Source organism: Talaromyces stipitatus, genomic scaffold (assembly GCF_000003125.1).
Source record: "Talaromyces stipitatus ATCC 10500 scf_1105507295555 genomic scaffold, whole genome shotgun sequence".
Classification (NCBI taxonomy): domain Eukaryota; kingdom Fungi; phylum Ascomycota; class Eurotiomycetes; order Eurotiales; family Trichocomaceae; genus Talaromyces; species Talaromyces stipitatus.
This window is the reverse complement of record NW_002990116.1, coordinates 2,468,320-2,495,152: the sequence shown is the minus strand read 5'-3', so window position 1 is coordinate 2,495,152 and position 26,833 is coordinate 2,468,320. Positions and strand designations below refer to the sequence as shown.

At 46.5% G+C, this 26,833-nt stretch overlaps 10 protein-coding genes across 10 annotated transcripts, besides 8 other annotated features; 5 read left to right on the top strand and 5 right to left on the bottom strand.

The window, feature by feature from the left end:
• The first annotated feature begins 47 nt into the window (after positions 1 to 47).
• TSTA_120260 (alpha 1,2-mannosyltransferase Smp3, putative) lies at positions 48 to 2,210 on the top strand. The gene is made up of 4 exons (XM_002482223.1): positions 48 to 481; positions 537 to 922; positions 973 to 1,100; positions 1,153 to 2,210. Exons 1-4 carry the CDS (start codon positions 373 to 375, stop codon positions 2,138 to 2,140), a joined length of 1,611 nt encoding a protein of 536 aa, XP_002482268.1. The 5' UTR covers positions 48 to 372; the 3' UTR covers positions 2,141 to 2,210.
• An 87-nt stretch (positions 2,211 to 2,297) lies between these two features.
• Positions 2,298 to 4,643, bottom strand: TSTA_120250 (protein HEG precursor, putative; the record flags this gene model as incomplete). Its single annotated transcript, XM_002482222.1, has 2 exons — positions 2,298 to 4,382; positions 4,441 to 4,643. The coding sequence occupies 2 exons, from the start codon at positions 4,641 to 4,643 to the stop codon at positions 2,342 to 2,344; spliced, it is 2,244 nt and encodes a 747-aa protein (XP_002482267.1). The 3' UTR covers positions 2,298 to 2,341.
• Positions 2,573 to 2,656: a microsatellite.
• Positions 3,116 to 3,180: a microsatellite.
• A 2,272-nt stretch (positions 4,644 to 6,915) lies between the features above and the next one.
• Positions 6,916 to 7,507, top strand: TSTA_120240 (uncharacterized protein; the record flags this gene model as incomplete). The annotated part of the gene is made up of 3 exons (XM_002482221.1): positions 6,916 to 6,948; positions 7,134 to 7,299; positions 7,383 to 7,507. The coding sequence occupies 3 exons, from the start codon at positions 6,916 to 6,918 to the stop codon at positions 7,505 to 7,507; spliced, it is 324 nt and encodes a 107-aa protein (XP_002482266.1).
• A 351-nt stretch (positions 7,508 to 7,858) lies between these two features.
• Positions 7,859 to 8,743, top strand: TSTA_120230 (uncharacterized protein; the record flags this gene model as incomplete). The annotated part of the gene is made up of 3 exons (XM_002482220.1): positions 7,859 to 8,118; positions 8,243 to 8,493; positions 8,524 to 8,743. The coding sequence occupies 3 exons, from the start codon at positions 7,859 to 7,861 to the stop codon at positions 8,640 to 8,642; spliced, it is 630 nt and encodes a 209-aa protein (XP_002482265.1). The 3' UTR covers positions 8,643 to 8,743.
• A 35-nt stretch (positions 8,744 to 8,778) lies between these two features.
• TSTA_120220 (UV excision repair protein (RadW), putative) lies at positions 8,779 to 10,671 on the bottom strand (the record flags this gene model as incomplete). The annotated part of the gene is made up of 7 exons (XM_002482219.1): positions 8,779 to 9,225; positions 9,294 to 9,758; positions 9,822 to 10,145; positions 10,211 to 10,290; positions 10,377 to 10,449; positions 10,537 to 10,584; positions 10,654 to 10,671. The coding sequence occupies 7 exons, from the start codon at positions 10,669 to 10,671 to the stop codon at positions 9,106 to 9,108; spliced, it is 1,128 nt and encodes a 375-aa protein (XP_002482264.1). The 3' UTR covers positions 8,779 to 9,105.
• Positions 10,320 to 10,343: a microsatellite.
• A 2,174-nt stretch (positions 10,672 to 12,845) lies between the features above and the next one.
• Positions 12,846 to 15,049, top strand: TSTA_120210 (uncharacterized protein; the record flags this gene model as incomplete). The annotated part of the gene is made up of 4 exons (XM_002482218.1): positions 12,846 to 12,912; positions 12,962 to 14,076; positions 14,131 to 14,235; positions 14,285 to 15,049. 4 exons carry the CDS (start codon positions 12,846 to 12,848, stop codon positions 15,047 to 15,049), a joined length of 2,052 nt encoding a protein of 683 aa, XP_002482263.1.
• Positions 15,050 to 15,268: 219 nt separating this feature from the next.
• TSTA_120200 (uncharacterized protein) lies at positions 15,269 to 16,302 on the bottom strand (the record flags this gene model as incomplete). Its single annotated transcript, XM_002482217.1, has 2 exons — positions 15,269 to 15,369; positions 15,501 to 16,302. 2 exons carry the CDS (start codon positions 16,300 to 16,302, stop codon positions 15,269 to 15,271), a joined length of 903 nt encoding a protein of 300 aa, XP_002482262.1.
• Positions 16,007 to 16,033: a microsatellite.
• Positions 16,303 to 17,218: 916 nt separating the features above from the next.
• TSTA_120190 (TRAPP complex subunit (Bet5), putative) lies at positions 17,219 to 18,567 on the bottom strand. Its single transcript, XM_002482216.1, has 5 exons — positions 18,516 to 18,567; positions 18,246 to 18,450; positions 18,043 to 18,188; positions 17,894 to 17,982; positions 17,219 to 17,837 (listed from the first exon to the last, which is right to left on the bottom strand). Exons 1-5 carry the CDS (start codon positions 18,550 to 18,552, stop codon positions 17,820 to 17,822), a joined length of 495 nt encoding a protein of 164 aa, XP_002482261.1. The 5' UTR covers positions 18,553 to 18,567; the 3' UTR covers positions 17,219 to 17,819.
• Positions 18,568 to 19,192: 625 nt separating this feature from the next.
• On the top strand, positions 19,193 to 21,845 carry TSTA_120180 (calcium/calmodulin dependent protein kinase, putative; the record flags this gene model as incomplete). The annotated part of the gene is made up of 6 exons (XM_002482215.1): positions 19,193 to 19,287; positions 19,340 to 19,409; positions 19,468 to 19,617; positions 19,674 to 20,468; positions 20,516 to 20,653; positions 20,702 to 21,845. The coding sequence occupies 6 exons, from the start codon at positions 19,193 to 19,195 to the stop codon at positions 21,707 to 21,709; spliced, it is 2,256 nt and encodes a 751-aa protein (XP_002482260.1). The 3' UTR covers positions 21,710 to 21,845.
• Positions 21,846 to 22,760: 915 nt separating this feature from the next.
• Positions 22,761 to 22,781: a microsatellite.
• Positions 22,782 to 22,909: 128 nt separating this feature from the next.
• TSTA_120170 (uncharacterized protein) lies at positions 22,910 to 24,141 on the bottom strand (the record flags this gene model as incomplete). The annotated part of the gene is made up of 3 exons (XM_002482214.1): positions 22,910 to 23,811; positions 23,886 to 24,000; positions 24,100 to 24,141. 3 exons carry the CDS (start codon positions 24,139 to 24,141, stop codon positions 22,910 to 22,912), a joined length of 1,059 nt encoding a protein of 352 aa, XP_002482259.1.
• Positions 24,142 to 24,945: 804 nt separating this feature from the next.
• Positions 24,946 to 25,031: a sequence feature (CT-rich).
• A 69-nt stretch (positions 25,032 to 25,100) lies between these two features.
• Positions 25,101 to 25,157: a sequence feature (CT-rich).
• A 439-nt stretch (positions 25,158 to 25,596) lies between these two features.
• Positions 25,597 to 25,684: a sequence feature (T-rich).
• Positions 25,685 to 26,833: the final 1,149 nt, after the last annotated feature.

The window sequence follows — 26,833 nt, the reverse complement described above, 5'->3', positions numbered from 1 at the left end:
TATACCTGTATACCTAGGCTACTCTACGACACGAATAGCCGACGTCATGCGCAAGACGCGCCGTGCTTTCGCGCCGATTAGGATCGGTCGGTCTTCTTATCGCTTCAGCTCCTTTCATCCTCATCTTAACCTCTCCTCCATTACTAATGACTAGACCTACATAGCTGAAGTCTTTGTGCAAGACGGTTTCTCCTTTCGTTTCACTAGCTTCAGCATTCCAAACACACCATGTCCGTGTCTGCCGTGTTACAGGAACCAACAATACTTTACCATGCGACATGTTAGACGTCAAGAATCAAAGACATCACCTTCATTAATCCGGTTCAAAGCGCGCGACAGTGAACACAAAGAGAGAATCAAGACGGAATAATCATGTGGAGACGAACGTATCTGCTACTCTTGCTTGTTCGGATCTACTTTGCCCTTTCGCCGAGTTATGTGCATCCGGATGAGCATTTCCAGAGTCTGGAGGTATTCGCCGGTATGCGATCTTAAATGCGACCAAATACAGGCAACTTACGACTGACTATTCCTAGGTCGCATCTACTCGTACCCCTCGCAATTGACCTGGGAATTCACATCGGACACTCCCATCCGCAGCGTCTTCCCACTATGGCCCGTCTACGGCTTACCCATGAACGTGGTGAAATGGTTCTACAACGAGACGGGACTGGGTGGTAGTCCACCACCGGAACTGATATACTACATTTTGCGCGGTGGCATGTTTGTCCTCAGCTTTGTGCTGGAGGACTGGGCTGTATACGAATTAGTGCCGACTCCGCGGTATCGTGTTCCCACGGTGGTGTTGGTGGCCTCGTCGTATGTCACATGGACGTATCAGACGCACACATTTTCCAACTCTTTGGAGACGCTGTTGGTCACTTGGGGGTTGGTATTGATTCAGCGTATTGTGGAGAATAATGTACGATTTATTCTTTCCATGTGTGTCAAAGCAACCTGCTGACCTGCCAGAAACGCTCCGCATTTTTCTCGCCTGCCGTGCTATCGCTGGTGGTGGTACTCGGTGTGTTTAATAGGATTACATTTCCGGCATTCCTTCTAATACCTGGACTTCAATTAGTCCCTCATTTTATCAAGAAGTAGGTCTTGTCGTGTGACAGTTGTCGGCCTACGATACTAATTTGCATATAGACCATTCGCATTCGCTGTCCTCGTCGGATTCGGCTCACTATTCTCTGCGCTCGCAATCCTCACCGATACCATTTTCTATCGTTCCTCGTCTTTCATTGAGAGTATCCGTCATCCGGTCATCACCCCTTTAAATAACCTAATATATAATTCCAATAGCCTGAACCTAGCCGAGCATGGCCTTCACCCTCATTATCACCATTTCCTTGTGAATCTCCCGCAACTCCTCGGACCAGCTCTCGTGGTCCTTGTGGTGTCCTTATTCATGAAACCAGGCATCAGATCAGCTACATTCTACAACCGACGCGCCATCTCCGCCGTATCAGGGACCATGATCCTCTCCGCAATTCCGCATCAGGAACCCCGTTTCTTGCTCCCTTGCGTGCCGTTGCTGCTGACATGTATCCGGCCGCTGAAAACGCGGCCGTTTCTCCTTTCATGGATCGCATTTAATGCCATCCTCGGGTTTTTGATGGGCGTTTATCATCAAGGTGGTGTAGTACCCACCCAACTTGCGATGCCATCTATAATATCGTCCAAAATCACACAACATCAACAAACCGAATATACGAATGTAACCGTCTTTTGGTGGAAGACGTATTCTCCTCCATTATGGTTACTAGGTGACACCACCAATCTACACGCCCACCTTCGCACACGCGATTTAATGGGCATGCGAGGAACCGATATGATCAAACAGGTTGATTCCATCCTCCCAGCTTGTCCTGCTCTTTCATCCGCAGACGAATCAAACAATCTAATCTTCCTCGTCGCACCTCGCTCCGCCACATTCCTGGACACCTACACATCTTCTATTTCTTCGGAGCTAAAGGAGCCACAACTCCACATGACAGAACAATGGACATATAAAAACCATCTGAATCTGGACGATATTGATTTTGGCGATGATGGAGTTCTGGCTACTATTTATCGTGTTATTGGTCGTCGGGGATTGACGGTTTGGTCTGTTGAAAGGGTTGGATGTGTATAATTTTAGGGTTATTGGATATAAATGATAGTCTTGACCGTCTTATCCGAAATGCACTTAACAGTAGGACACTAATCTACACCGTGAAGTAATCAATTGAATATAAAACAGCAATCTCAAAAGGACATCAAAAAATCCTCAAAAAGGAGGAGAATAGAAGAATAGAAAAAGATTAAATAATAACTAGGGGGAAGAATATCAAATCTACAAAGCCAAAATAGCCAACACAGCAGGAACAGCCATCAAGATACTAGTATCGAGAGTGATGCCTGGCGCTGCGGCACCGGTGTAGAGACCTGTGACGGCGGATGCAGTTTTTGTTCCGGTGGGTTTGCCGGTAGAAGAAGTACCAGTAACGGTTGGGACGGCGGGGAGGGATATGTGAGATGAGGGGGTTGCGGAGGAAGAAGAGGAGGATTTGAAAGTTGATGGGGCGCTACCGCTGCTATTGCCATTGCTGCTGCTGCTACTGTTGTTGTTGTTGTTGTTGTTGTTGTTGTTGCCACTGCTATTGCTATTTCCATTTTCAGAAAGCTGGCCAGGGTTTACAGAGACGGTGGTAGGAGCAGGTTGACCTCCAACAGCGGTACCAGAGCCAACGACACCGGCTCCGGCAGGCCCAGTTCCTGTGACTGTATACACCACTGTACCAGTTACAACGGCTTCAGTGGTAGTATAAGTAGTATGCTGAGAAGCCGGGCAATTGGTGACTGTGGATGGGCAGGCGGTGATAGTCACGATACGGGTAGAGAGGAGAGTAGAGGTTGAGAGTTGATCCCCTCCTCCGACTGTGCCGCCAGTACCACTACCGGTACCTGTTGGGCGTGCGGTGGCTGTGACGGGGCAGACGGTTGTTGAGACGACGATGGTCTCGGTTACGACGTAGGTTGAGTGCGCAGGACAGTTTGTGACTGTTGTTGGGCAGGCAGTGATTGTGCTCGTGCGGGTCGTGAAGACTGTTGAGGTCGTCGAGCCGAGAGCAGTAGTCGTTATAGCAGTAGTCGTTATAGCAGTAATAGTAGTAGCACTGATCGTGGTGGTAGGGTTTGCAGAGTCTGAAATGCTGGTGGTTGCTGTCGTTGTCAAGGAGGACGCTGAGCTTGCGGTAGAGCTAGAGATTGAGGCAGAAGAAGATGTAGTTGCCACAGAACCTGAGGCTGTACCAGTTCTGGTCGAAGTGCAAGATCGTGTAGAACGAGTGGTGATTATGCTGCTGACAAAGGATGAAGAGGCTCTAGTGGTAACAGCTCCGGAAGATGAGCATGGACGACGAGTGCTTGTACCGGTGCGAACTGCGCTGGAGCTGGAGACTGCCGGGGTGGAAGAACGAGAGGTTCGGCATGGTGTCCGTGATGGCCTAGTGCTGGGAATGGCGCTAGTGCTGGGGATGACGACTGCGCTCGAAGTAGGAATGACAACTGCTGAGCTGCTGGGAACTGCCGGGGTGGTAGAACGAGAGGTTCGGCACGGAGTGCGTGATGGCCTAGGGCTGGAGATGACGACTGCAGAGCTGCTTGGGACGGCACTTGAGCTGGGAATAACGACTGCACTCGAACTAGGAATGACAACTGCGGAGCTGCTTGGGACGGCACTTGAGCTGGGAATAACGACTGCACTCGTACTAGGAATGACAACTGCGGAGCTGCTTGGCACAGCACTTGAGCTTGGAAGTACAACAACCGAGCTGGAAGCTTGCGTCGTCGTTGGAGAACTGCTAAGCGTGCTGCTCGGGGTGTTGATGCGGACGGCGCTTGAGCTAGACGAAGGTGTTGGCGTCGGTGTACTGGCCGGTGTCGTAATTACAGTGCTGCTGCTTGAGCTTGAGCTTGAACTAGAGGTCGCAGTGGTCCTTGAGCAGGAGCTTGTGCTTGTGCTGGTGGTGCACACCGAAGTTGTATAAGTTGCTTGGAAGTTATCGATATACATACTGAAAATAGAATTGAGATCATATGGCCCACAAGAGGCATAAAATCCCAACAAGGCACTAGATGCCTTTGGAGTCCATGTACCAGACAGTTTAGACCAGTTGTTGGTGTTCTTGTTGTATGCCTGCCCGACTTTGTATGAAATCAAGTTCGGTGGCGTAAGGGAATCATGGTAAAGGTAAATATTGCATGTTTCCAGCATCGAAAATGTAGGGTTCATGTACGGAAGAATATCGACCGAAACTGCATAAGATGTTCCAGGAATGAGATGATCAACTGTCTGATATACGTTCCAGGACCGAGCTTCACCTGGCAGGTACCTGTCGCAAAGCATTAGCAAAATGGAGAATCCTCGCGCCGGATATTCAATAGACATACAGAGAATCCGACCCGTTCGCAGCGTGGGCGGAGGATGTGCTTGCTTCGAAGGTGTAACTCCATCCAGAAGTTCCGTGTTCAAAGGAAGGATTCTTGATATCAGCCCATGCAGTCACGTCCGAACATTCCGTCTTGTGCGAGAGGACACCAGGGACGAAGGCACCGGCTACAAGTGCCAAAGTTGTAATGAGGTGTTTTGCCATGGTTATTTGTGATAGCAAAGAAAGGAAGGAAAGAGGGCAAAGTCCTTAAGCAAAGTAAAAGAGCGTAGTACTATAAACGAATGGATGTCTCTAAGAGACCACTTGACTGAAGGGACCTATGATCTGAACGGTAAAAAGGTCACAACAAGTACAGAAACACCTCGCATGCCCGGGTCCCTCCATATTACTTAAATAGAGCTATGGACATGTTAGTTGAACAGCCCACCCGACAACACTAAGAGCAAATCTGCCATTGGAAGCGATGCTTACGAGTCGGACGCCATTCCACGAGTTCGTATAGCGATTCGTCCATATTCAACGTCCAACTCAATTAGGAAATAGGGGAGAGGAAGCCACTCATCCTGGTCCCAGCCGATAGCCCTTCCGGCCTGCTATTTGTTGTCTTTCGCCCTTTTTGACCGTTCTGCGCCTCCATTTTAGCCCTAATATGGAGAAGTTCAGTTGGCTAGTCAGCCTAACTAGCAGTTTTGGAAGTTAGATTGGAGAAAATTGCTCGATTGTGGGAAGTTTAAGAGCGAGGTTGTATGTTGGCGGAGACGTATGTTGAGCTAGAACAGAGTTAATCTCGGCAATTTCTGCTTGCTTTTGGCGTGTGGATAAACGCGCTCCTGGCACGTGTGTCTGTTTATTTACTTAGAGAAATAATCAAGGTTCTTGAATTGCGATTCGTAGATTATCGATAAATAATAGTGTGTGTATACATGCTAGTAATATAAAAGCGAGTCAGATCCGCTAAACGCGGTTTTGTGTGGTGTTCAGGAATATCTGTCTTTCCATACTGTGGAGTTTTAACAGATAAATGAAGAATATAAACATATTTTTTCCCCTCTACATCGGATAGTTTTGTGATCTGATACATAGATAGTCTTTGCAGTACATGTGTTCCCCCACCATATTAATTTCATATGCTGAGGGGAAATCAGCTCAGGGATGATGATATAAGAGATCAGGGACTTTCCACTCACGCTATCATCATCACAAAGAGGATCTGCTTCAGCATCATTGTGAGCGCAATCAGGAAGGTAACCAACATACATATTCCATCTGTTGCCGCTAGACGTGAAGCCAAATATAGCAAGTATCCTACTCTCGGACGACTGGTTCTCCCTTTTCTCAGGTTGACGAACGAGGCCGTCCGTCATTTGAAAATAGGCATTGAATACTAGTTTCAGCTGTAGCCTCACCTGAAGTTCCGAACTTTTCGTTCTTCTTTGCTTCGTATACTGCGAATGGGGAAGAGAAGTGTATGTTGGATCCATGGTCAAAGAGAATACATCCGATTTCCATATATCATATCCCAGACGACCCTTTTGAAGAAATCTTCGAATTCTTCTTTCCCTCTCATCAACGCCCTCGTATGCTGGGTCTCCGGATTCATATGCCGACAAACCGAACGTAATGTCAGGAATCCTTTTGCCCATATACACCAATTTGGAACCCTCAACCTGCAAATAGTCGAGAGCAGTCGCCTTGTAGTTATATTCGCGCTTATCCCTAGAGTAGCAAGAAGATGACACTCAAATAAGTGAATTACGTTTCTTGCCAAGGAGGAACGGTTAATTTTTGACTAACATGCGCAGTCGTTCGTCATCTTGAAGTCTTCCAAAGATAACTCTCCATGCGCCCGCTTCCCAGTTGAACTCCGAGAAACGGTCGGGTCCAGCCTGCCTGGAATGCTGGACCACAGTCTCGCCGCGTCTCAGAAACTTTCGCTTATAGTCATTGGGTAGAAGTTTGATTCGATGAACATTGGAAATGCGCTTTTCTCCAGGAAGATTTGAGTAATCTTCCATGAACTGGTCGTGGCGTTGAGGGAGAAGAGTGAGTGAAGTACGACTTAGAATATCGTCGCGGAGCTGGAAGAAAAAGAAAATAAAAAGTAGCCACAAAGGAAGACAGTTTAGGCAAGGCTGAAACGAGTTGTCTAATCCCAGCAACGCTATATTCTCTATACTCATCCGAGACCTCCTGTGCCACATGCAATGGACAAAAGAGGAACGATGGCGCCTAATAGTGTCTGTATAAGCAACTAATGGCCTCGTTCGCCATCTTTCTTGTACCATATGCATTTCTTGTTGTTCACTCGCGCGACGGAGCTCAATGCGACGGTCTGGGAGAAGTGATCAAAAGAAACATCATCAGACCAAAAAGAACACTGCAAGTACACTTGAAGCTCTTTTCGCCCACCAAAGCTACTCGATAAAACCTACATCCTACTTCAGCAAGACCTTCGCCAAATTACAGGTTAACGATGGCTACCGAATCCGACATTGGAAAAGGGCACGTGAGAGAAAATACGGAAATACTGAACGATAGAGTCATATCCTGGGACACCGATGACGAAGATCTGGATCCCGATCTAGACAGTCATATTTCAGAGTGGGAGGACTATTTGTAGATTCTTATCCGGACTTCGAATGGCTGGAAATGATTCAAGGGGAAGCCACATTTCAACATTGTTCACAATAGACTGCAGTCTGTAACGCTTTACTGATTCGAAGAAACGAAATTGCGGATCGTTTCTGGAATGACATGGAAGAACCAGATCATGCATTGGTCGAACTAGCATTTGAGGTCTTTGATCGATATGGATGTATACAGCCCAAATTCAAGAACCATCCGATTAAATGGGGATGTGGAACGACGAGCTGAACAATGGGGATATACTTATTATCGGATATATTTGCAATCAACCTAAAGGACTAAGTTCGAAGGTAGTCCATGCAATACCGGATCTCACTGAGAAGAAAAGCAGACACTTCTTTGTCGTAACCTCGCCTAAAATACGTTTTAGTGAGATTGGACATGAAAACCGGCAGCGTGACGACGCAGATGATGAGTAGTCTGAGAATATAGATAAAGTACTCCGGTTCTGGACAAGACTTGGCTTTAGATAAATCGGTTCCTCGCGGTGGCTTGGTTATGCGCCGTATCCAGACCATCCAAGTCATACTATAGCACCAGAGCAGGATTTTGGCTTATTTCCTTTCGAGGAGGCGTCGTTTACACCGGAAATGCATAGTTTAGCCAAGAGACTTTCGACCATTGATGATAAAGAATGTCTCGCACAGCTACGGGATATATTCAATGGCATCTCTTTAGACGATACGAGACGGGACGCTGGGGATTAAGATGGTAATACCATTCTTCACCTTGCCTCATGTTCATCAAAGCCACAGAGCACACGCTGGGTGATGGACAACAAGCCGGAACTATGTCGTACAGTGAATGCCGAGGGAAGCACACCAAGTGATGCTCTGGAGGAGTCAATGGATCAGAAACGGAGAATCCACCAGTATGTTTTTGCAAGGGCAAAGATGTATAAGATCGGTACTCAGGATATGATTCTCGACAACCTCCTGCTTTGCTCTGCTAAAAGGACTTATCCCGGAACGACTGTCGGAAGCCGAGTTGTCACTTTTGAAGTTTGGCTGCACCTGTGGCAGGTGTCTCGGTGACTTTCTCAGTCCACGAATGCGTGACATCCGTTTGGATACGGCGGAAGTGACATTTGACTTTTGCTGGAATGGACATTGATGATGACCAGTTCTGGTGTGGGATGCTGAAGACCTCTTTAGATACTTACCAGAGCACATCCTCCAAGGCTTCACGGTGAACAAGTGGATGAGAATAGGGTTTCGTATGTTATGGAAGCATCATATTTCATGTCTCCAACATAACATGCTTCCGACAGAGGCAAATGTCCTCCTCCTGGTTCGAAATTCCAAAGAATGGCCCCCTCCCCTTATTGTCGCAATCTTCTCCAGAACAGGGGAACTGTCTCTTCAGTGGCAACAATGCTCTTCTCGAAAGCAGTGGATTCAGAAGAGTATTACAGCTTGATGTCTGGATGTTCTAGAAGATCTTCCGAGCTGCCAGAATGATCAAGAGTTTGGTCTTGTTAATGGCATGTGCGGTTATAAACAAGTCTCCCGGGTTCAAGAAATGACCATACGCGGGAAACACATTCGATATTAGCAAAACTTGCGCCTCTGAAGGCTCTCCATGCTGGATCCTGCTCAGTGAGCGATCTGTGAGTTAAGCTGAGTATGACGCGGTCGACGGCGAGCGATTTGGCGTCGATTACATTCATCATTGATTTGTGTAGTCAGGTCGAGCTGTTGAATTTCACCATCGAGCTATCTTGCTAAAGTAGTTGACGTATTAGATCCCGATAAACCGTCCCAACGGCCTGCACAAAGCGGTCTCCTTTTGAATGCAGTACAGAATGATAAGGGTTTCCACTTCATTGCTATATCGATAGCTAGATATATGTAAAGGAATACAGAAAAGAAGGAACACGCTTAAATTCATCCATAATCCACGGATAATAATGAATAATAAACATCATGGGAATTTGAGATCACTAATGAGGAATTAAGCAAAGAGGAAAAATGGGAGATACTATTTGACAGACGTAGCAGCTAGTCGAGAGGAAAAATCATTGGTCATCGCCTTCGTCGGGTTGCTCGAATAGGAAGTTTGCTGCTAATTCCTCGTTCTTGTCGCAGGCAAAGTAGGCTTGAATGACTGAGTCTCGGGAGAAACCAAGACGGCAGAGCTGTAGTATTGGTTAGCTTCTTGCGTTTATATATATATAAAGAAAGAAAGGGAGGAGGCAGGACGAACTCGTTCAATTGCATCACGTTCCTCTTCCGTAACACGAATCTCGTGCGCACCAGGAGGAAGTTCACCCTCATCACCCATGTCTTCCGCCAAAAGTTGGAGAAATTGCTCCTGATTCTGACCAATCAACTGTGCCAATTGCGGATTCCCTGCTCCGACTTGTTGCAGGATAGGCTCGAGCATTTGCGGTTGTTGTTGTACAAGCTGTCGCAACTGCTGGAAATGAGGGTTGTTGCGAAGGAAATCGAGATTGCCCAATGCACCAGCGTCTCCAGCTCCCGCCCCACCTGCTGCTCCACGGCCTGTACCGCCTGCTTGCGCAGCGGCTTCGAATAGGTTCACTGGTTCGTTGCCAGTGGCTTCAGGGGCAGCGGGCGTGGTGGCTGGTGCTGGTGCTGGTGCTGGTGCTGGAGAGGTTGCGGCGGCGCGAGCTTGAGTCTGTTCCTGCTGGATGTTTTCGGGAATGCCCTAGGTAGTAACCGGTTAGTCATTCTCCGTAATATCATCTCGAATTCTTTCTGTCGACCCTACATTGAGCAGATAGTCCACAGCACGGTCTGGATTGAAAAAAGCAGCCCGCATAGCACGATCGATATCAGCGCGCGGGAAACCCATCGCCTCCATCTGTGAGATCACCGCTTCTCCCTGAGAACCCATGGCCAGAGCTGATGGGTCATTGAATGCTGCTGCCTCGCCTGTAGCAGCGGTGGTAGCCCCGGAAGACGCTGGAGTTGGTGTTGAAGGGACTTGTGGAGCGGCGGCTGTAGAAGCCGAGGGAGCTTGGGCTGGTGCACTTGGGGTTGCAGGTGGCGCTGCTTTGGCTGGCGTGGAAGGACCTCCAGCGGCGGGCTTAGGCTATCCGAATATATTATTAGTTTTGTGATAACCTTTTGGATAATCAGAGTGCACGAGATACATACTTTTGACACCATGCATACTATGAAACCCTTCTCCTCGATGTTGTAAGACTCAATAGTGTTCGCATCTTGAAGAATTTTGCCTAATGCCAGTCAGCTCGTGCACGTCGGAAAAAAAAAAGAAAAGAAAAGAAAACTGCTTCTATTCATGATAATATATTGTACGCACCTGAATAGATCAATTTTTGTTGCGATGCCTCCCATCCTTTCTCTCGGGCGATCTTTTCTTTTACCTGGCCGACCTATTCATAAGTGAAGTGTTAGCCCCGCATGTCGGGACGATTGGTGTCGGAGGGGAAACGCATCGAGAAGATCGAAAGGCTACATACTGTCTCTGTGGGCTCGGCCTCGATGGTAAATTTCTGCTGTTTGAGATCCTGTAGGGGAGCAAGACGTTAGCACTGAAGAAAGGATGGCGGGGGTGATGTGAGGAGGCCTAGGCATACTCTAAAAGTGAGCTTCATCTTCACGCCACCTGAAAGGTGTGGCTGGCGTCTCGGTGGATGAAAATGGAGATCCTTTCCCAGTCGATGAATAATAGGTGGTGATGGAAATGGTAGCAAAGAGAGATTCGAGTGGATTTAAGGTTGTTGCAGATGAAGATGGGTTGTTGAAAGAAGTTGGGGGCAGTCGGACAAAAAGGTCACTAGTTAAACTAGCTGATAATGATGGAAGCGGTCGCCGCCTCAGGCCCGCAACTTGCAGTAGGAAATCTTCCCCTCTGCTAACGTCAGCCTAAGCTGCTCGCCACAGGTTTTTCGTTCAAACACACTGGGAAGATTACGAATATTTGTCAGCTTTTTTCCATCAGTCACCAGTGTGTAAATAGAAGTCGACCTGTTGTTCCCTCTGCACCATAAGAGCTGCCTCGGCCGGATGTGATTGGTCGGCTACTTAGTATGCCAGTTGCTATGAAGAAGAACCCTACATAGTACATCTCCTGTATGCTAGCAACCATGTAGATGAGATGTCGTATCTGCATATATATCAGTTCATCTTCCCTGCCGAGATTTTAGGACTAACAGTATCCTCGTAAACTCAAGGACGATCCGTAACTATACATGCTGTAATTAATATTACTAGTACTTCCCAATATCAGTCGTCACCTGATGAAGCCTAGCTGATTCCTCGTCCTTAAATGCAGTCTTGCAATTCGCCCTCCTGCATGATGAGCAACAGAGAATATACTGTGTATATTTTGCAACTGTATCTATGTATTTTCAATACAGTATGTAACGGATCTAGTATCGAGTGGATCGGTGCTAACCACAAGCAGCCTAGGCCACCCGCTGCCGTACAAGCCGATCCTCAACCTAGGGAAAACAGTATTGAGATTAGTTCTTTTGAAGAGAAGATATATCTACTAGATATATCTCGTGACATTCGGTTGATGGGCTTCCAAATAGAATATCCATCCAGTCAGACTTCAGAGACATCAGAGTATCTCTCTGTTCTCTGAGGACAGACAGGCCCAAGGACAGATGTTACAATACGTGACAGCCGTTACGTCTATCCAGGGCGCCATCCATAAATCCCGTTTTATGCAATACGACTGTAGATTATCGTTTTTGGTGTCATGCCGGGTGTTACCAGGTGTAAAAACATTCAATTGTCTATATTACCTCTCAAATCGTTCAAAGTACTATAGTACTATCGTAGAGATACATGGCCAGTCACGGAGTAAGAAGTAAGAAGCGGGTCCACTAGCTCAAGCATTAGTCAAGACTACTTCCGCTCCACTCGCTACTTTATTTTCTTCTCTATGTCAATTTGCTCATTATTACCATCACCACCATATTCTGCTATCTGACTGTGCCCTCAATACTACATCTTGTACGCATCGAGCCCAGTGCTCGATTTATTCCTCTCTCCCCTATAGACCCGTCAACACTGTCAATCTGGCCGCTGTGTTGCTTCCGCCTCATGCCTTCTCCCTATGGGAGCGAGAGCTGGTAAGTCATCCTCTCATTGTTTGAACCTCCAAGACATAGGGCACGCTATGTTACATCAATCTTTGTGTGTTTCTTCGTGTCAGCCAGCCATATTTCAGGATTCTCGAGCAAACAGGTCTCTCAAGTAGTAGTCAGCAATGGCTGGGGTTTGCCCTCAAAACACACCTCTATACAATTTGCCTTCATTCCCCTCTTGCACAACTCCAATTCACCACAACCTTGTCTATTGCACTCGATCAATATCTTGCTTGTCAGTTCATCCTGAAGAGAATACCTTCGTTGGTGCCTGACGGGCAAATCTACAAGACGTCGTCTCTTGTTCAATACGTATTGTATAGCAAGCATCTGATCCGGGCATTCCCTATCAAATTGATGAGTTGAAATCATCTTTTGCCAACCTCTTCCTTATTCTTGTCCTTGCTTAGCAACCGGGCGCAGACTGTCTGTCTATTTGTTTCCCTCGACGGCTTTTTCCTTTCCTCTTCTTTCTCTCTCTTCATCCATCTCTCGAGTTCCCGGTACTTCACGCTTTGCCTTGACATCTACCCATCCCGTCAACACAATCCATCACTGACTTCACTCATCACTTATCATCTCATAAGTCTTCATCTTCACCTATTTACTACAATTATTGCAGTTACATATTCACACAACTTGATAACTGACGCCACTGCTAGAAGCACGCCATGGCGGGCAGAAAGCGAAAGGCACCCGCGTCAAACAGCGCCAACTCATCAAATGAAGTTTCTGCTGGTACGTGTCTCATATATATTATTAACTTCTCATGACTGATATTTTTCAGATCCCTCTACTCAAGGCATTGCTCCCCCGGCAAAAAAGGGTACAACAACCCGCAGCAAACGAGGCAAAGCAGCAGCAGCTGCTACCTCGGCACAAAGTCAGGCTGCTGGTGGTGAACTATTAAATACCTATATATCTTCTGACACGAGTTCAAAAGAGGATACTGTTCCTACAGAGCCTCCTCCAGAACGTCGGGAAACTACACCAACTAAGGTTCCTCAGGCGACCAGGTTCTCTACAAGGCTAAAAGCACGTAAACAGACACCGGCGCCGGAACTACCTCCGCAAGCATCTCCTGAATCTTCGACTGGGCCTACAGACTCAAACATCACTGCCAATAACATACAAACCGAACAGAGTTCAGCAGGCTCTGATCCAAACCAGACATCACGTTTGACTCCTAAGAGCAGTGATACAGAGACCATAAAGTCTGATAAACAACTGACCTTACCACGTACTCGTGGTCGGAAGCGAAAGCTTGAACAAGCTAACACAGATACCTCTCTCACTGTTGCAAAGAAAGCAAAAGTTGCAAAGGAGTCTGCATTTAACGGGGAAGTGCAAGGCACCCAAGGCTCGGAAAGCAACCAAAACGAATCTGCAGAAATGACCCACACTGAAGACGGTAACCGCACAGGCTCAAGGCAGAATGGAACCGCTAGCGGCTCAGGTACTACAAGCCGCGGAAAAGGTGGTCGCAAAAAGAAAGGCAATCTCAAGAATTTGGGCAGCTATGCGAAAAAAGGTAAAGGTAATGGTGGAAAGAAGGGAAAGGAGAATGAGGAGGATTCTGATATCGAACTGGATCCTTCTCTTCCACTTACGGCCATTGCCCAAAAGCTTTCTGATCGGCAGAAAGTATTGAAACAGAATTTCAAGAAACTCGGAGCTACTCACAAACTCATTTTGAGCGAATTGGCTGCACGTTCACACAGGGATCTTGCCCGTGATAAAAATGCCCACCTTAAGGTTCCTGAGTTCGAGGAAGTAAACTCCCAGCTTCAAGCTGGCCTGCAAAAGAGACTGGATATTTTAGAAAACGAGCACCGTCTTCGTGTGCAACAGGCGGACATCGTCAAGGAGGCCGAAACACAAATCATTCAAACCCGATATGAAGTACGTTGTGCATGTCTGTCTTGTTGCATGATCGAAGCTAATATTTGAATTCAGGCCAATGCTTTCAACATCCAAGATGAGATTTTTCATGCCGCAGCAGGCGAATACATGCAGGTAGTCGAAGGACAACAGCATGCAGGGGATGAGGAGCATACAGAGGTAAGCTTCTTCGCTTGGATTACAAGAGCCACGAACTGACTTTACGCAGCCCGATGTTGATGGCCCCCAACCAGTCCCATCCAGATCTGCCACCGCATCTGAACAACCCACTGGATCTAATTATGAACACGAGCCATTTTATCAGAACGAACAGAAAGTCGCTCGTGGTTATACCTCTAAAATCATTCGAAAAAACGCTGAGGCCAGAGCAGCATACGAGAGTGGGAAACATGGCGCAGATGATTTCTTGCAGCGCGCGAAGCTGAACGAGATCAGCCAAGAAGAAGAGTCTACTGTCGACAATAAGATGAAAGCTCTTCTTCATGCTTGTGAAGATGCTCTTGCTGGCTTACCTGGGCGTTCGCTCTCCGTCGGTAATACTGATGCTTTGTCTGCACTGGCAGATGCAGCCAGTACACAACAGCCCATGTCGGCGATCCGATTGACCGCTTTCCCAATCCCATTGCAGTCGACATCAGATCAACAACAGCTACCATCATTCATGCAGCCAGAGCCGCAGATGCCACCACCCAGGCGACCATCTCTCCCTCCATCACGTGGTTTCCCGGATGTGTTTACTATGGGCACAAGGCGTCAGCTACCACCACTGCAAGGTGGTCCTCTCCCACGATATGGGTCAGGACAACAACACCAATTTCATCCTGTACCCGCTCCGGCTCCGCCAGCAAGAACTCCTGCAAATATGCCACCTCCATCTTATTTCTATCCGAATAACTCGCATGGAAACCCTTATCAATGCGGGCCAACGCCTCCGCCTCCACCTCCACCATCTGCTCCCCCTCGTCGATATTAACCATCGATTCAACTTAAAAAACTCATTACCCGTCTTCTAGAGTGGTCTTTTCATGTACAAAGGTTTATGCTCAGTTACATTAGCGTTGGTTCAATGTTTTTGGGGAGGGGGGGGGAGATTGTTCTTGTTTCTTTTATCTTTTCTGTTTGTACTTATGGAAAAGGTGTTTTTTTCTCGTCTGTGGATTCAAGGCTGCTGATGTATTGCCGCCCTTGTACTCTATGGGAATTGTTCTGTTTCTTGTGGTATCAAGGCTGCTGGTGTATCGCCGTCCTTGTTATCGGAGGAGTTAGGTGATGTTTCGTTGTCGTTCTTGTACACTAGGTTTCTGTTGGTTGGATAGATGCTATGAACATGATAAAAAGAATGCCCAGGAAAGTCCATATTAAGTGGCTCATCATAAACGAAGTCCGGAATACTTGATACTATTTCAACTCCACAAAAACCCTACTCGCCAACTGATTCACCCCCGGATACGGCACCACCACCTTCCCCTCCTCATCCTCCTTCTCATACTGATTAACATTAAACTGCGCAACAAGGGACGCCCTAAACGGCTCGGGCGGATTCATCCAAACATGACAAACAGCATCATGAAGGCACTCAATACTAATCGCTCCAAATCCCTGGCTCGCAGCTTTCCGCATCAAGAAATGGGCCGTCTCCTTCATTATCCCGAATCCTTCATAATCAGCTCGTGTAGCCGTGCCGTTGCGTAACATGACCTGTTTCGGAGCAGACGCTGACCAAGTGGCAGGGTCACGCGTATCGAGTTTCTCGATTTGATGCTGCACATCCGCGTAGAATGGGAGGGCATCTATCAATGGAGCCAGACGGGGTAAATCCAATGGATCAGCCTGATCCAACGCCATCGCAATCGAGACAAGCGGGAAATCCATTTGAGATAATAACTCTTCTCCTGTCGCCGAAGCATCGTTCTCATCCCAATACAACGCGCCCCCTCCTCCTCCTCCTCCTCCTTCTTTCGAAGTTTTGGAAGATGTCTCACGCTTGAATTTGTATTGCGTATCAAACACGCCGTAGGATAATCCGGAATTGATCTGGTGCGATATTAGATAATCGCATGCTGCGAAGGTTTTGTAGGCTCGTTGGGTTTTGTGGGAGGGGTATATCTCTTTCCAGATTGGGGAGTGGAAGATGTTGCTGTGGGTTATTATTGCTTTGGCCCAGGGGAGGTGTTGGGGTCCCAATTTGCGGATTTCGAAGCGGTTTTTGATGGTGTATTCGGCCATTTTGGCGCTGTTTCTTGGTGAAGATGGTATGTTGTTCAATGTTAAACTCGTTTTTGAAGTGTGATGTGGTAGGGATGATACATATATATATGTGTGTGTGTGTAACAAAGACGCGGTGTTTACTCATCATCTGCTCTGGTGGCACTGATATTAATGCTGTACCTAGGTAAATTGCCCAAAAAGGCAGGTAAGTAACAGTACTGACTAAGGCGCCCACTCATTTTACGTAGCCACGGCTGAAGGCTGAACTACAGTAGAACCTGGCTATAATGAAGGGAAGGCCGCTCCACATTTCCACTGATATCAGCTTGGATATCTGTAATATGGGACTGAAGGGCATCTGATTTGTTTGATAACTACAATGTATTGATTTGGGCCTGAGGGGGCCTTCTGTTCGTTATAGCCAGGTTCTACTGTAGTTCGCGCATACACTCAGCTGCTGGGTAGATTATATGGAGAAGATACTTACGACCTTGGAACCTACTACTACGTAGTATCCTGAGTCAAATCGAACATACAGTGGATATATCTGAAGATCAAAAATTTTAAATGACTACCTTTTACCAATCCTCCCGACTTTCCTACCGACAGCCTCTTCTCCGAACCCTCAGTATGGAAAACGCATCTCACTCTTCTGCCAGCCTATCGGACCAAAAGTGACAACCCACGTCCGCACCACGTCCATTGAAAGCAGTATTTTAGCAGTTATAATCTGCAAGAAAGAACAAAACAGCAAGGCCAAAACCACTCCAATCGGGTCGCTAAATTAGGTATCATTATCGGGCCCAAGTTTTAGGCTCATGGTTACGGACCGGAGGATATTGAACGGGGTCTGGAATGGGCGTTCGTGCATCGGGTGGGCCTGAATGTGGCCAAATGGAATAATCGGGCGATTAAGGCTTATGAGCAGTTGGGGTTTGTTTTGGAGGGGAGGTGGTGGGATCAGTTAGATATAAGGATTTTGCCGGGAGAGTAGGCTGCGAGGAATGAGAGGGTTATTGCTGGTTGAGAAAAAATGCATTCAAGAGCTGGAGTTATTTGATGCATTTATGTAAATACATCCTCCTGGGTACTTGAGTGGCCATGACTCGCGTGCTTTGACTTGCCAAAATGTGAGACTGTGACAGGTCTGCTTGAAGTGTGTAGCTATGTACGTAAAAGTAGTTCTTCCCACGTCTATTCATCCCGGACAAGAATCTTGTACAACTGGTCCCGACTCCGCGTGGCAACCTTGTACGTAGTTCCATTCTCTTGGCACCGAGCGGAGTTTGAGACCGATATCTCGCCCCAGAGCTGATACAGCCAGGTTATCGTGAATCGTCTAGATGTGAAGCACGGTGGGTGGGATGTCGTCGGGATCGTTGTACACGGCACGTGCTCCCGGAAAGTCCATAGGACCTCCGATATGTCTCGCACTCGTCAGTCTCTGAAGGCTTCTGACAGGTTCTATGGATCCATAAGAACAGATTTGGCCTGATATGCCATATAATCGTGATGACCGACACCAATTGAACGTTTCAAGAAAGGACCCGAGTCTGTTTCTAATGAGTTAGGGCGGCTATAAGAAGCAGTGGGGATGACAGGTACTAACAACAAACTGTTCGAGAGATTCTTCAAAGAGCTCATTATTAACCCCAACTCCGCCGGGGTGCTCAACAGGAGAGAGCGGATTTTTGACCACTACAAAAACCATTAGCATCGATTGCTTCCGGAAAGCCGGTATAGAGGGCAATGGCTTACCATATTCTACATAAAGATTGACATATATCTGCTGCAACGCAATGCGCATACTCGGCGACTTCAAATCAGTGAGCATGACAAACTTGATGTTGGTAGGCGTTTCATAAAAGTGTAACTGATACTGCGAGGTACGATAGGAGATGAAACTGCTCTCGGTAAGTCTCTCATCCCTTCCCCCTATTCATGTGGAACAATATTCATACCTATCGTCCTCTCCGCCTAGTTTGCGTACCATATTCCGTAGCGAAAAGACCGTTCCGAAAATGAGCTTAGCGTCATCATCAGCGCTTCGCGACGACCCTCGGGGCCCTGCATTGTTCGACTGTTGTAGTTGTGAGGTGGGAAGCGAGGATTTGCTGCTGATTGAGACTGGACGACCTAGCCAGCGACGTTTGTAGATGCATTCAGCTGGACGAAGGTCAGTTTTGATGATTCGAAATAATTGATAAGGAAGTAGAGGACGATAAACTCACCATGGCGGTCAAAAATGTAGAAACCGTAGACAGTCATGGCTCGATTGTGTGTGGATGTGGTGAAGTGACTGTAGTGACGATTCTTCAGATGATCTGTTGTTGTTCTCGTAGACAGACAAGGCGGTGAGGTCCGTGGGCGGACATATCTCGGTATTAACTGATCACCCTGATTGGCTGTAGCTGGATACATTAATCTGTATAATACGTACCATTACCGTCCGATACCGTCTGATACAACACGTTGTACTTCTCTGAACAACAGCCAACTCATCATCCTGTACAATCATTGATCGACAGGGATTCAACAGATGTGCATATCCTTCTCGTGATGCGTCTGCATCTATTTCAACACTTCTTCTTCTCTGCAGCTGTTGGTCAAACCCTCGGAGACTGCTCCATGTGGACCCCGGCTGCATATCGTCAATACATGGTAACTGCTATAAAATAAATAACAGGCAGCTCGGTCAAGTCCCGAGTTTGATAGAACATCCCCGCTTCATCTTCAACGGGTCGAACCTTTTTTATATTGGCCATTATCCTCCCATCATTGATTTATTTGTCAATTTTTCAAGTTGTAAATATTCTGTTCCTATCCTCAGTTCTGAATGTTAGAATTTGCGCCTATTCAGAGCTCATTATCTTATCTCTAAACATTTCTTCGACTTGCGGTGATAAGCATGGATGCCCCTCGAATGGCGTCAAGTCCGAGTCCGATTCGAGATATAGAGACGGAGCACACTCCCAGCGGCCCTGTGAAGCCTGTGAGATATACGTATGTCTCTTTCTATCTATCTGCTGACGCACTGCTAATTTGACCTGTACAGCTCCTCCTCATCATACGAAAGTCCTAGAAGGCATCAGCATCGAGAACCCACCGCACCGCGCCATGTCAAGGTCTGTCACATTTATCTTGCGCCAATGAATAATCTGCTGAACGATCAATTGATCGCAGGAAACACTCAATGCCCGATCCGAATATACAACAAGCCAAGATGACGGAACTGCGCAACATCGCATCAATCAGTACATAATCAAGCAGGAGATAGGCCGGGGCTCGTTTGGTGCGGTGCATTTTGCAGTTGATCAATATGGGAACGAATATGTGAGAACTATCCTGTTTTTTTTTAGAGACGCGCCAGCTAATGGTATCGTCTGCAGGCCGTCAAAGAATTCTCCAAGGCCAGGTTAAGGAAACGACAGCAGTCACATATGCTTCGACGACCACGGGGACCACAACGTCCAGGGACCGGATTCAACTCACCGCTCCATCGTCATCCATCTGGAACAGATGAAAACCAAGAAGGCCATCCGTTAGATTTGATCAGGCAGGAGATAGCAATCATGAAGAAACTCAATCATAACAACTTGGTTTCACTAATTGAGGTACTAGACGACCCAACAGAGGATTCCTTATATATGGTGATGGAAATGTGCAAAAAGGGGGTTATCATGAAAGTCGGCTTAGAACAAAAATCGGACCCGTACGAAGATGAAAGGTGTCGATTATGGTTCCGCGACCTCATTCTCGGTATTGAATATCTGCACGCTCAAGGCATCGTTCATAGGGATATCAAGCCGGATAATTGTCTCCTTACATCGGATGACGTGCTGAAAATCGTCGACTTTGGTGTCTCCGAAATGTTCGCTAAGGATTCTAATATGTACACAGCAAAATCAGCGGGATCTCCGGCATTTCTGCCTCCAGAACTGTGCGTTGTCAAACATGGTGATGTCTCTGGGAAAGCGGCCGATATATGGTCTATGGGCGTGACGTTATATTGTTTGCGTTATGGACGTATCCCGTTTGAGAAGCAGAGCATATTCGAATTATACGAGTCGATTCGCAATGATGATTTCAATCTGGGAGATGAGCAGGATGAGGAGTTTAAGAATTTGATGCACAGGATTCTGGAGAAGGATCCTGCTAAAAGAATCACCATGTCAGAGTTACGGGTGCGTGCCTCTCAAGTCATGTATATTTAATGTACTAACGTGCACAGAATCATCCCTGGGTTACCAAAAATGGCGAAGACCCATTGCTTCCCGAGGAGGAAAATACTGCACAAGTGGTTGAGCTACCTACGGAGGAAGAAATGGTATCAGCTATAACACATAATGTCGAGAATCTCTTCTCAGTGGTACGTCTAAACATCTCCAAAAACAGCAACCTCTAATAGCATACACAGATGAAAGCCGTCAGCAAATTCAAGAAACTCGTTGATCCATCGAAAGCAGTCCCAGTAATACACAGTATCCTCGGCCACGAGCATGACGCATACATGGTTCAACCACCGCTACAAATCGAACCAGACGAAGGAATCGAAGCGTTAGGCGTTTTCAAAAAAGTCATAAATGAGAATGATTTACTCCGGAGAAGCTCAACGAGCACTTCACAAGAGTCATTCAGGGGACGATCACCGCAAAGACAGGGCTCGAACGTCGCAAACAGACAGAGCAAAGCGTTCTTCATGAAAGCTGCGGCAGCAGCTACAACAGCAAAATCATCATCGAAAGAAGGATCTCCGTGTCGAAGCACATCTGAAGGAACACGAGGCCACGCCCGAGATCCATTAGAAGAAGACCTCCCATTCCTACATATCGGACCATCAACATTCACCGGCGAATTCCCTTCCACCTACGACGATGGCAACGAACCCAGTAATGATAATAACAACAACGAAAAACTCAAAAGACCAATCCTCTCCCCCCTAAGCGTGCCAGATACCTCTATCGACGGAATCCCCGAATTCCCACAAACAGGCACACCAATCGACACCGACTCCGTGCCAATTATTAGCGAATCACCAGGCGCATCAGAAATCGATATTTACGAAACAGCCTACCGCGAAGAGATTGAGCGTATCAAACGTCGTAGTCTCGCTAGACGGGACTCGGCGGCGACAAAAGTCTATCTTACGAGACGGGTGGAGAGTAAGAAGATGCATTTAGATGAGGTTTTGAGGATGGTTTCGTCGTCGTCGTCGTCGCAAATTCTTGATAGTCAACAACATGACCAAAAACAAGAAGGAGAAGAGAAAATACGTTCGGAGTCGGTTATTCTTCAAGTTGGTGATAAAGCATCGGGTGCTTTTGCTTCTGCTGGGGCGGCTTTTGGGCATGTTCTGGCGGCGGCAAAAGGAGGGAAAGAGAGTATGACAGATAAGGAGAACGATGGGAGAGGGGTGTTGAATTGAAGTGTATACAGTCTACCTACCTGTGGTGATTGGTGTCAAGCAAATACTACCAGCATAATTACTTTTCTCTCTGGATCAGATGATCAATTGTTGATATTACTTACGACAGCATTTGTCTATTTTACTCCGTTCTTATATTTTTATAATGAATGAATACCATTTTCTTCGATCGTTGATTGCCATTGATGTCGGTTTTGAGGCTACCTCTAGATATACACCAAGATTGGGATTACTATTACGTTCCGAGTGAATCCAATGAAGAAGCCTGAAGATATGCTTCTATCCTACCTGTATTGTACTCAATTGTATGGTATAAAAATCATTCCTTCGAAAATCTAATATACATTATGTATCCACTATAAAAACAACTCAACCAATACAGGCCGTAAATGGCATTAAAAGCATGAACATGGTAATGTTCCTGTACTTCGAAGGAAATAACGATTATGTTCGAAAAGATTCCTCTTCAAAGCGAAGTGAGAAATAAACCACCCAAAATTCTGGAAAACAATCATATGACACAATACATTGAATAGAACGAGACAAAAGAGCAATGTCGGTAGATACTGTCATAAGCAGAAAATGAGTGCGAAGGCGAGCGCAAAATTAGGTCCGTATAGTCGTTAGGTCGATCACGATTACCAGCATCAGGGCTTTCGTGGAACGTCCTTTCCGGCGTTCATGTCGGAATCCAAAGCAAGCTCTAGTAACAAAACTGACTGCATAAAAAGATTGTTGCTTCATGGCTGATTGTCGCATAAAGAATATCGCATAACGACTCATCGGAATTGATGTGGTTATCCACAACCGACAAGTTGATTGGAACGGAGAAAAGAAATCAATAAGTCGAGATCAGCATGCATCATTAGTCGGTAAGCAGTTGTATCAATTCGTCCGTTCGTAACGCATTATGCTCCTCCTATCATATCGTTTGAGACGGCGTATGGTCTTGACGGATCTTAATGTTTCAGCGTGTACCATTGAGACCATAACACGTGTGTCGCAAACAAATCCTTCCCTTCACATATTCGTGGGGCATCAGCAAAATCACAAAAAAAAAAAAAAAAAAAAAGGCTCTTTCTAGGAACAAAAAAGAGCCCAAAGTGTAAATCGCTTAAAAAAGAGCAAGGCGCTGAAGTTTCATCAGTGCGTCACAATCGTCACACTCATGACATGATTCAAAGTGCAATGTCATGTCTGTCAAGTCGTCGCTCCTGCTGAATGAGATATAGCCGGCAAGTATCCTCCCCCAGAAGTAGGTGCTTCCGAATGTTGAATGATTTGACGAGCAGTCGTCGGTTGTGTTGTGTTTTCCTCCGGTCGGGATGTGGACAGGCCATGATATGGATGCTCCATAGCTCTAGTATGAGAGTAGATAGACTCGGGAGGTGATGTTCGAGCACCAAATTCATGGGGTAGTGGAAGCCTTCGGTCTTGATTCGCTTGTGACCTGATTATCCCTCGTACTGGATCCGTATCTGGTACTTCTGAAGTAAGTGGGCTTGCACGAGTGGCTTGACCTGTCGATACGGGAGCCTCCGGTCCTTTATCTTGCTTTGGCATTTCCGGTGTCTGTGCTGTCTGCATTGGTGAAACCATTGAACTGTCACTCGTGGCGCTAGCTGCGCCTGAAGGTGTAGCTGGCAACTTGCCCATCGATGTCCTACGTCGAGGCGCAGGGTAAGTCTCGCCTCGAGCTTCTGCCTCTGCTTTCCGTCGTTCGGATTCCGCTTTGCTTGGTCGACCTCGTTTTCGAGGAGGCTCTGCACTCTTTCCTGCAGCACCTTCTACCCAACCTGGAGATGTCGGGGCTGGCGAGCCACTTTCACTGCTGAACTGACCACCACTGAGTGGGGGCCGAGGCTGGATTGCGCGTGGAAATGCCGGGGGCCTCTCCGGTGGATAGAATGGCCTTTTTCGTGATCCGAACGCATCATGAGGCGCCTGGTGAGGAGGCGCATGCGCTGGGCCTGGATTCATAGCTGGGAATGCAGCTGGTGGAAGTGGGCCTTGCCATGGTTCTGGCTGACGGTACGACGGCTGCGACTGATGGGTCTGCCACATTGACTCGAATTGCTGGCGACATTCATTTAGGGAGCGACCTATATGTGTCAGCACCTTGATATAAACTATATTATAGAAAAACTTGAGTACTGGACTGAGAGCGTCATCGTACCTGGCGGCAATGGCATATCAGGCCATGGTGGTGAAACATTGAACTGACGAAAGATACCAAACAAGGACGTTGAAGGAACGCCGGAATTTCTCAATATCACAGTGAGCAGAGCATACTGAAAGCCGTTATGTTAGCAAATGTACCTGCTTGGTCACCCCATCGAAGTCACTCCGGTAAACAATCCAGTGACGACAGGAGAGAAACAAAGGCTTACCTTCTCCTCCTCCGTCCAATCTCGGCCATGTTGATCCGACATGTCCTGGTAATAACCATGAGGAGAGACGATGAATTACCAAGCTGACTCAGATAAGAATTCGTATACGCTTGAAGAAAATAACTTTAGGGTACTTCGTTTCCAGGGATGTAACGAGGGCAGTGGAAGCGGTACAGGGAACAAACGACGGTACACAGGCGGCAGGCGACTTTTGAGACAAAACGAAAAACAGTAAATCGTTAAAAGTAGACAAAAACCTCCCAAAAACCGTGATTCAGGCGCCTAGATCCTTAGCTGCGTCACGCGGTAGAACCAAGTGGAGGGGTGTTGGGAGTAATTGTTGGAGACACAGCAGCAAGATAAGCCGAGGCGCAAAGGGGAAAGTCGACAAGTAGAAGTTGGATTCATGAATAGCAACAGAGAAGCTGGCAGGTCATACGCATGCAGATATGATAAGTACGTAGATAGATCTTAGTATGTCGTACGTCTGCTGCTCTTCTGTTGGTGGAAGAGAGATCAATACGTCGTGATATGGCGGCGACAAGACGAAAGAGTGTCGAGGCGATGCAAGCCTGAAGATGATAATTCCTGCGCGTGTAGGTGTATGTGCACGCGATAGTTGAACGAGAGTGTAATTGCAGAAATTGAGAGTATCGCAAGGCAAGTCTATTGAGTGCCCTGATGTATTGCGCGCGCAGGATGCGGATGACGTTGTTGAATCTGCTCTTTACTTTCCTCCTTCTATAATTGACCGGGTTGGGGTAATTGAAAGTAAGAATATGTAACGAAAGATTGATTCGGGGTGCTAGAACATGATCTTAAGGGAATAGAAGCGAATGAGAGGATGGAGAGGGGAGGGGACGAGGAAGAGGAAGAGGAAGAGGGAGAGGGAGAGAGAGAGAGAAGAGAGAAGAGAGAAGATAGAGGAAGAGAACATGCGATGCGTGGCAGGGGGAAGGAGGGGGTGTGGGAAAGAGAGAAGGAGCGAACGAGATGTAAAGGGAAAGAAGAGAGAAGGAAGGAAGGAAGGAAGGAAGGAAAGAAGAAGAAAGGAAGGAGCGAACGCGCCAGATCAACAACCGATTTGGATTATGTACGTTGGATTTAGTAGCATATGGTTGGGCCTAGGCAATAAGCATTATTTCTCTTTTGTATGCATGTTTGTATTTTATATTTTTTGTTTAGTTTAACTCTAGTTTAACTGTTTTATTTAGTCATTTAGCTATGATTTGCCTTTTTCAACTGTACATAGTATTGTTATTCGCTGTAATTTACTTTTATTTTCCCAGTCCCGAGGCCCCGGGGTTAGAGAGCGGGAAGGCTAAAGCAAGCTTGTGTAAATCAGTTACCAAAATAACAATACACGATACAACCAATGAGAAAAGTCAGGCTATGCAGCAATCGACTCAATTTTTGAATTGAGCGAGAACCGTCCGGATTGACATAACACGATAACCGTCATGCAGGAGTTCAGACAGGGGGTGGGAGGATCGAGGGAGAGAAAAAAAGAAAAGAAAAAGAAAAAGAAAAAGAAAAGATAAAGAGAAAGAGAAGAGAAAGAGAAAGAAGAAAAAGAAAAAGGAAAAAGGAAAGGACCGAGCGGAAAATAAAAGTCCAAACAGATCAATCAGGAAAAACGCAAAACATAACAACAGTTTGATAATGTGGATCTCGGTCAGGAAAAGAACGTACGCACTGCGTAGTTAGACTAAAATAGTTAGTAGTCACCCCATAAGCTAACTGAAAAGAAACTTATTGCATGGATTCTTCCAACTAAAGGATGGATTACGACAGAATTGGAAATGGTGGCTTTAATCGCCCCTAAGTCTAAGGCTGTTTGGGCGCCCGAGGTTCCATGCAGATTCGGCTCTAGGCCTTTTTAGGACTTCTATGAGGAGGAAGAAGACGGGAAGAGTAACGGCGTGTCATTCACCCATCATGTATTCACTGCGCACGATTAGATTGAGCAGAAGCACGCAGCTATAAAGTACACATAGATGCAGATGAACGCATGTACAGTATTCGGCAAAACAACAACCAAGAGCCAATTGTTTCGATACTATAAATATCCTCGCCGTGCACATCAAATCCCTACATTATTACAAGGGGGGGTGTAAGACAGAAAAAGCTGCAGATGTCTTGTGCGGGCGCCAAACGGAAAAGGATCTGATCCTTCCTGCATTACTGAATCAGGAAGCAAAAAATAATTCGACAGGAAAGGCTTCAAAACTTTTTACTTTCAGCATGAACATGCAAGTTACCGAGGAGGTGCATATATATATATATATATGCGTCTCGGCGTTTTGGTTGGTGAGTATTGATGGATAGATTTTGTATCTGTGGATTTAGGTTTACAGTTTCTCTCAGGGCGTAGACTAATAGCTAAACAGCACGTACTATACATATAAAAGGGTTAGGATTCGAGCACAAAGCAATCGGTTGATCAGTGCTTCTGACGATATGAACTACGGAGTAAAAGAATGACACCACCGATTAGTCAATAAAGCGACAATTAGTTAATATAGAATACTAATACCATGCATGAAGTACTCCATTATATATAATAATATTCCAATATTTCCATGATGGCAAAAATGGAGTCTGTACGAAAATGTACCGAATTCGGTACGGAACGTACAAAAATTACGGCCGTACGATACAGGAGAATTTCTAGATCGTCCTATTAGACGCGGTCGTTTCATCCGCTTTCTCGGTCTATCGTGAGCCCACATGG

What these genes read in the sequence shown, in the direction of transcription:
- TSTA_120260 (XM_002482223.1), top strand. Translation starts at nt 373, where the DNA reads ATGTGGAGACGAACGTATCTGCTACTCTTGCTTGTTCGGATCTACTTT. An exon ending in GAGTCTGGAGGTATTCGCCG is followed by an intron (nt 482 to 536) that starts GTATGCGATCTT and finishes GACTATTCCTAG; the next exon opens with GTCGCATCTACTCGTACCCC. An exon ending in GTCCCTCATTTTATCAAGAA is followed by an intron (nt 1,101 to 1,152) that starts GTAGGTCTTGTC and finishes ATTTGCATATAG; the next exon opens with ACCATTCGCATTCGCTGTCC.
- TSTA_120190 (XM_002482216.1), bottom strand. Translation starts at nt 18,552, where the DNA reads ATGACTGTCTACGGTTTCTACATTTTTGACCGCCATG. An exon ending in CTACATTTTTGACCGCCATG is followed by an intron (nt 18,451 to 18,515) that starts GTGAGTTTATCG and finishes ACCTTCGTCCAG; the next exon opens with CTGAATGCATCTACAAACGT. An exon ending in CAATCTTTATGTAGAATATG is followed by an intron (nt 17,983 to 18,042) that starts GTAAGCCATTGC and finishes TGGTTTTTGTAG; the next exon opens with TGGTCAAAAATCCGCTCTCT.